This window comes from Olea europaea, chromosome 1, assembly GCF_002742605.1.
Source record: "Olea europaea var. sylvestris chromosome 1, O_europaea_v1, whole genome shotgun sequence".
Lineage (NCBI taxonomy): Eukaryota > Viridiplantae > Streptophyta > Magnoliopsida > Lamiales > Oleaceae > Olea > Olea europaea.
Genome location: NC_036237.1, coordinates 30,875,466 through 30,883,034, shown reverse-complemented (window position 1 = coordinate 30,883,034; position 7,569 = coordinate 30,875,466). Strand labels below are relative to the sequence as shown.

Genomic DNA, 7,569 nt, shown 5'->3' with positions numbered 1-7,569 from the left:
GTTTTCAACCTTTTTTTTTTTTTTTTTTTTTTGCTTTTTGTATTTTTTAATTGCTGGTAATGAGAACAAATTCTAGGAACAATTGTAAAAGAGGATATCCTTGAAATTGACAATTTTCATGTAAAACAAAACCAAACGAATACCAAAATATAGATGATTTTTTTTTTTTTTGGTTGGCAATGGAAACAAATTCTATAAACAATGGTAGAAGTGGAAATCCCTTAAATTGAAAATTTTCATATAAAACAAAGCCAAACGAAAACCAAAAAACACTTTTACTTCAACATTTTTCACGTGGAAGATTATACCAATCAAACACAATAATTTACAATTTTCAGGAAAACAATTTTTAGGTAACTCAATCCCCTAGAATTCATTTTCTTTCCACCCAAATTTCATCTTCGCAATCAAACAGACCTTTAGAGTAACTTCTTTAAGGGCCCTTCTCAAGAAAATACGTCCTTTCGAAAATGAAACTATGTTGAGTTTTGAATGTAGAAGAGACCTAATGCGCCAACGGTGCCCATCTTCTACTCTCCTCTGTATGCAAGTAACCTATGCAATTGGAATACTCACCTTAAAGCGCAAGATCGAAATCTCTCAAAACAATTGTAAGGTGGTCGTGATTGTACTCTGCAAGACCCAAATCATTGAAATGGACGATAAAATATATTGAGTGCAGGAGTGACATGAAAGGAAAAGAAAAACAAGAGTCGAGATTTATATTGTAGAATGAATGTATCATTTTTTTTTATTATAATTATAATGTCACCAAGTGTAAACATTTATAGGCAAATAAAATGCACCAATGCTCTCTGGATGTCTTACATGTGGTCTCATCGCAGTGACTCATTGGTTAAACTCAATCATATCATCACGTCGCATCCTAAACATCATTAGTCTGCAATCCCCATATGTTGTCCAAGACAGAAAATGATGGATTCGACCTCTAATTGCTCTTGTAAAGATGTCACATTAATTACATTGCCGTGACTCAAAGTGTCAGGCTAGAGCTGGCTCAAGACATCAATCTTGACTCTAATTGCCTTAAACTCTAAAGGTCCGTCCATGTGGAAAAGATTGGGTACATGTTGATTGTCTCAAATAAGAGAAGTGACAAGTTTACAAGGAGTTAAGTCATCTCAAAAGTTGTATTTAACGAGTCGTTTGATGTACTCTCAATGTCATAGAATAAAAAGGGGTCAAGGCCATGATAGCTGGGTTGTCACCTCAAAGAATTGGTATTATATGACATTTTGCTTAACTGATAGCCATGTGACCTATCACGTAAGCATAACAAATTCTTTCTCATAAATGGGCCAAAGCTTTCTTCTATTGCTTAATATAGTTATCATAGCCTTGAAAGATATTAACTATAGGACAATTCACAATTACACAAGTAACGTGCGTACAATATTTAAAACAAGCCACGTGCAAGCGTGAGCATCAACTCGTGGTGGGGAGAAGAAAATGGATTGATAAGAAGGCCCTAAACTCCCACCACAAGGACAAAAAGCAGAAAAAGGTCCAACTCTTATCATCAAATGCGGCCTCAATTTGCAAATAATTTCTCTAAAAGGCCTATTTGAAATGGTGGAACACTTGGCTGCTGCACATTCGTCCACCTCCTTCTCATTGCCTTTAGTTACTCTTTCGCTCATTGGTTGGTGATCGAATCAATTCATCTAAAAGTTTTATCTATTTACAGACAAAACATATTTATTCATTTAAATTATATGTTCATCACGACTCAATGCGTACAAGCAAGATTTATATTTTTCATCAAACACGACATGTGAGTGCAAAAATTTCAGAGCTATTCTTGGGTGACAACCCCCTGGACGTGTTGATAATCGGAGACTTAAAATCAGATATCTTGTCAGTTTGAAATAACATGTTATAGAGTGGAGGTGGGGTACTTGAAAGGTGACCCTATGTACCAAGAGAGGCATGTGATTGCACATGTTGATGGCCTTCCCGTCACCTTCACGTTTTAATTGCACATGGATGATATCAAGGCAATTACAAATCCTGCATAAATTGCCGATGTGGTACCATTAAATCCTTTGTCATGTAACTCATGTTATAGTGAACAAACTTGAATTGCGTAAGTACAATGTCAAACTTGACATTCAACTCATCTTTCTAAATCTTCAAAATTTGAAACTAATTCAGTCTCACCATATATCAACTCTATCCCTGTCGAGAAAGCATAAGAAAGTCTTCTTGCCATCCCTTTAATTCTACTATGCTAATCAGCAACCGAATCGACTTTCAGTGTTTGATTTTTCACTATTCGCAAGAACACTTTTAAGGAAAAGCGTTTTTTCTAGATTTTCATGACATCCTAATTGGAAAAAAAAAATGGAACAAGAAAAAGAAAATACTTGATGTAATTTCTCACCATATATCATTTGAAGCTAGGCCTTTAGTATCTATTTAGCAAAACCAATTGGGGTTTCAACAACGAGAGAATAAAAATTACAAGACCACTCAAGTCTGACCAATTTTTATTTGCCCCAAACAAAAGCTTTTGTAAAAATCTTTACACTAGAGATTACTACCCGTGAAAACATCACATTCAAGACTTATTTTATTAGATTACACATCTTTAAACGCTCTCCCTTATATATCACATTTATTTTTCATCAAAGAGTTAAAATGTATACAATTTTTATAATTAGGGAAAGATAGGACTTCAATTCAAAGTCTTTGTCTACTATAAAAAAAGGTTTCGTTTGGTGCTTAGCTCTACTTCCGTCTTATAACGGTTTATATCGAAAAAGGCTCCAAATGCTATAGGTTACATCCTTTTTTAAAAAGAGCTATATTTATTGAAACAAGAGGTAATAAAATGTGTCAGACTATCCAGACATGGCTATAGGGGCCCACGTCTTGAGTCAGCCATCTTAATTTATACTTCTAATTGAACTATATCATCCAAAAACTTAACCTAATGAATTTGGTATGTAACGTAACGAGTGTCAGAAAGGCCTAAGGACTTGGGATAAGGGCATGCGTGTCATATCCGAGGGCCAAATGTTGCTTTATGTCTCATTCTGATACTGTTGTGTCCTACCTAATTGAGCACTAAAAAACACACAACCCTCTCTATAAATGCTGCCGCTTTTCTTCACAAATTCATTCACTTGATCCCTCACTCTCTTTCTATTTCAATTTGCTTCAAGGCCCGTATACTTTCCAAGCAATGGCAAAGAAACTAACCTTCTTGTTCTGTCTAATATTCTTCATGGTTGCTATTCTAGCCCACAATCAGGTAATACACAAATTAACTAGTAGAGCACTCACATGCTCTAAGTAACTACGTTGTTGACTAGACGGAATAATATCATATTTTTGTACAACTTTATGATATTCCTTGATTTTATCTAGTTCAATGTACCGAAAATGATTTCAGTATCTTATCTCTTGCACATATTTTACATGCCTTGAATCAAATTTTGTAGGCTTCTAGCACCTTGCTACCAGCTTCTCAGCTTGAACCACAGGGAAACGGCCAAATGGTAAGACCAGATGCTCCATATAAAAACACACTTCTTTGCCTTTCTTTTGTGCAGCTAAAAAATAAAGTTTTGCTTTTAATTATTTTTCTTCTCCTTTTGGCTAATATTGCATTTACTGTTTCGACTGCAGCATGGCACTACTCAGGGGAGCCTTCAGCCTCAAGGTGGGTTACCGTTCATAATATTATCAGTGTTGCTAAAATTAAGGGCATTTTAAGTACATAGTACTCGACTCAATCAAACATTAAACTAAAAGAATCAAGCTGAACTAAGCTGAGCAACAGTACAATGTCATTAGGACACAGTCTCAGCTCTAATGAAGTTCTAAATAGCTAACTTTGGACCACTTTTGACGGAAAATTTTTTTTTTTAAAAAAAAAATCGAAGATCTAGATGAAATTTCTTATGTGTTCGACTTCAGTGAATTTTACCCTCATGCTAAATAAAGCTCCATTTTTTTATGCAGAATGTGCACCTAGATGCACTGGTAGATGCTCAAAAACTTCATTCAAGAAGCCATGCATGTTTTTCTGTCAAAAATGCTGTGCAAAGTGTCTGTGCGTGCCTCCTGGGACATATGGCAACAAGCAAGTTTGCCCTTGCTACAATAACTGGAAAACCAAGAGCGGTGGACCAAAATGCCCTTGAGAACTTCCAGTTTGCTCATTTTGTACCAGCTTATTGATAATTGCTTATATATGGGGACATGATCTTGCCTAATGTTTGGCATTACTATCAAAAGATTATTAACTAAGAAAGCATTCCATTCACTGTAAGCCACTGCCTTGTTGGTTCAGATATTAGAGATTTCTTGGTTATGTTGTAGTTTTGGTGCATGTTTGGTACTCGGAAATCGGGAAATGGACAGAACTCCGTTCTATCGAATCATCTTTGTAAACCTCTTAATGAAACCATGCTTTTTCTTTAGTGATGTTGGACTCCACAAAACCCAGTGAAATTGTCTGTATCTGTTTAAAGAATGGGAGGCCTGCCTGATTCTTGTAGCCCCGTGGGAATTAAAAACTATCAAAATAATTAAATTCCATGCCATAAATAAGCCCCTATTTGGTGCCATTATTTCAATTAAAAAAAAAAATCAATACTATTTTAGGGGAATCTACTGTTAAAATATAGAAAAAAGTTTACAATTTATGTGCAAAATATTTTATCGGGTGAATGTGATTGAAAATAATTCTATAGCAAATTTTTTTTAAAACTTTGGACACCAAACAAGGGCTAAGTCTTGCATAGCAATCAAAATAAAAGAAAAAAAGGAAATCAAGAACTTGGATAGCTATAGTGTCCAAAACTTTCAAACAGAAACAAGCTGAGAATTGAAAGGGTAACAGATAACTGAACGAGTAAAGGTTCTATGCTGATTATGCAACCAACCTACTAATAATGATAATCAAACTACGAGGAAAATATCTAGGACCATTCACGACAATCTTTAAATATCTTTATTCTTTAACAAATAGGAAGCTCTAACCATTAACACTTCCAATCTATCACAAAAACAAGAAATGGGGTCCATATTTTTGCAAGACATGCTGACTTTTAAGCAATGTCATGGTTAGTGGGATGAGAAACTGAACTCGAATATCTAACGAGAATATCACGTAATCTTTCTCTCGATCTGACTTCCACATGATTTCTGCATTTCCTTCAGTGTAATGGCTGCCTTGATATATAGGAAGAAAGGAGTTTGGTGCAGACGAGGCGATTTACATTTAGATAGTAGGATTATGGTGACAGCAAGAAGGAAGGTGATTCAAATACAAGAGGATATAAAAAATGCAGGATGTCTATCCATAACTGTCACCAATAAATTCTCCTCTACTATCCCAGGGTCGACTTTCAAATGATTTTCCAATTACACTGCGCTTCCGATTTATAGTTCCATCCTCGCACTCATACTCTGGAAAGTAGTCGAGAAATGTTTTGCTTCCAAGCTCGTCAACTCCATTGAAGAGGAACTTTCTAATTGTTTCCTACCAAATAATGACGATGTAAAACTATTAAATAAAGAAATATAAAATATAATGCTCCATAACCACAAACAGATACCTTAGCACGAGTCTCCCCAATTAGTCTTGTCAAAACTTGATGACCTGGATCCTGATATTCATAATTTTCCATCAGCCTTCATTTCAATTTTTGTTTCCTGAATTTTCTTTTTAATAAACTTAATCAAATTACATCATAAAATTCAGATAAGATGAACATGTGCACTTGGCTCAAACTAGACCTCTGGGTGTCACAGACATGTAAAGAGTGCAAAAGAGAGATGCAGATGGTTACAGCCATAACCATCATAGGCTAATGAAATATGCTCCATTTGCTTATCTAAGTGTTAAGGAATCATTTTGCAGTGATCTGAAAATGTTTACGTGGCACTTTAACTGCCATTATGTTACTAGAGCAGATTGCAGCTTGCTACATGTACACTATGGTGTACACTTTAGTTTACACTTTGCCACGTAACGTTAGCCGGTTGGACAAATTAAATTTCAAATAGTTTTCCCATCCAATTGATACTTGACAACAATGCACGTTTTAAACAACGGGTCGAAAATCAGTGTACAAATGGTAAAGTTCAATCGGTAAGGACCTTGATACATGTACACTGTGGTGTATACTTTAGTTTACACTTTGCCACGTGACATTACTCTGTTGGACAGTTTAAATTTCAAATAGCTTTGCCATCTAATTGACACTTGACAACAATGCAAGCGTCAAACAACGTGTCAAAAATCAGTGTACAAATAGTAAAGTTCAATCGGTAAGAACCTTGCCACATTTACACTATGGTTTACACTTTAGTTTACATTTTGTCACGTGATATTACCTTGTTGGACAGTTTATATTTCAAACAGCTTTCCCATCAAGTTTACACTTGACAACAATGCAAGTGTCAAACTACATGTCGAAAATCAGTGTACAAACAATAAAGTTCAATCGGTAAGAACCTTGTTACATGTACACTATGGTGTACACTTTAATTTACACTTTGTCACATGACATTATCCGATCAAACAGTTTAAATTTCAAACAATTTTTCCATCCAATTGACACTTGACAATAATGCAAGTGTGAAACAACGCATCAAAAATCAGTGTAGAAACAACAAAGTTCAATTGGTAGGAACCCTGCTTCAGGTACACTATGCTGTACAATTTAGTTTACACATTGCCACGTGACATTACCCTACTGGACAGATTAAATTTCCAATAATTTTCCCATCCAATTGACACTTGACAATAATGCAAGTGTCAAATAACGTGTCAAAAATCAATGTACAAATAGCAAAGTTCAATTGGTAAGAACCTTGCTACATATACTCTATGGTCCACACTTTGTCAGGTGACATTACCCTATTAGATAGTTTAAATTTTAAATAGTTCTCTCATCCAATTGACAAGTTACAGTAATGCATGTTTTAAACAATGGGTCGAAAATCAGTGTACAAATAGCAAAGTTCAATCGCTAAGGACCTTACTACATGTACACTGTGGCATACACTTTAGTTTACACTTTGCCACATGGCATTACCTTGTTGGACAATTTAAATTTCAAGCAGCTTTCCCATCTAATTGACACTTGACAACAATGTAAGTGTTAAACAACGTGTCAAAAATCAATATACAAATAGCTAACTTCATTCAGTAAGAACCCTGCTACATGTACATTGTAGTGTACACTTTAGTTTACATTTTGTCATGTGATATTACCTTATTGGACAGTTTAAATTTCAAACAGGTTTCCCATCCAATGGACCCTTGACAACAATTCAAGTGTCAAACAACGTGTTGAAAATCAGCGTACAAATAGCAAAGTTCAATCGATAAGAACCTCGTGACATGTACACTATGGCGTACACTTTAATTTACACTTTACCACGTGTCACTACACTGTTGGACAGTTTAACTTTCGAACAGTTTTTTCATCCAATTAACACTTGAATACAATGCAATTGTCAAACAACGTGTCAAAACTCAATGTATAAATAGCAAAGTTCAATTGGTAAGAACCTTGCTACATATAC

The 7,569-nt window shown here is 35.1% G+C and overlaps 2 protein-coding genes across 2 annotated transcripts; one reads left to right on the top strand and one right to left on the bottom strand.

Moving 5' to 3' along the window:
• The first annotated feature begins 3,132 nt into the window (after positions 1-3,132).
• On the top strand, positions 3,133-4,455 carry LOC111400834 (protein GAST1-like). Its single transcript, XM_023028265.1, has 4 exons — positions 3,133-3,277; positions 3,468-3,524; positions 3,655-3,688; positions 3,991-4,455. Exons 1-4 carry the CDS (start codon positions 3,209-3,211, stop codon positions 4,170-4,172), a joined length of 342 nt encoding a protein of 113 aa, XP_022884033.1. The 5' UTR covers positions 3,133-3,208; the 3' UTR covers positions 4,173-4,455.
• A 403-nt stretch (positions 4,456-4,858) lies between these two features.
• On the bottom strand, positions 4,859-5,735 carry LOC111400840 (phytochromobilin:ferredoxin oxidoreductase, chloroplastic). Its single transcript, XM_023028274.1, has 2 exons — positions 5,592-5,735; positions 4,859-5,515 (listed from the first exon to the last, which is right to left on the bottom strand). The coding sequence occupies exons 1-2, from the start codon at positions 5,661-5,663 to the stop codon at positions 5,330-5,332; spliced, it is 258 nt and encodes an 85-aa protein (XP_022884042.1). The 5' UTR covers positions 5,664-5,735; the 3' UTR covers positions 4,859-5,329.
• Between the last annotated feature and the right edge of the window lie 1,834 nt (positions 5,736-7,569).

Coding starts and splice junctions, on each gene's coding strand:
- LOC111400840 (XM_023028274.1), bottom strand. CDS start 5,663: ATGGAAAATTATGAATATCAGGATCCAGGTCATCAAGTTTTGACAAGA. Junction 5,516..5,591: donor TTGGGGAGACTCGTGCTAAG/GTATCTGTTTGT, acceptor ATTATTTGGTAG/GAAACAATTAGAAAGTTCCT.
- LOC111400834 (XM_023028265.1), top strand. CDS start 3,209: ATGGCAAAGAAACTAACCTTCTTGTTCTGTCTAATATTCTTCATGGTT. Junction 3,525..3,654: donor CACAGGGAAACGGCCAAATG/GTAAGACCAGAT, acceptor TTTCGACTGCAG/CATGGCACTACTCAGGGGAG. Junction 3,689..3,990: donor GGGGAGCCTTCAGCCTCAAG/GTGGGTTACCGT, acceptor TTTTTTATGCAG/AATGTGCACCTAGATGCACT.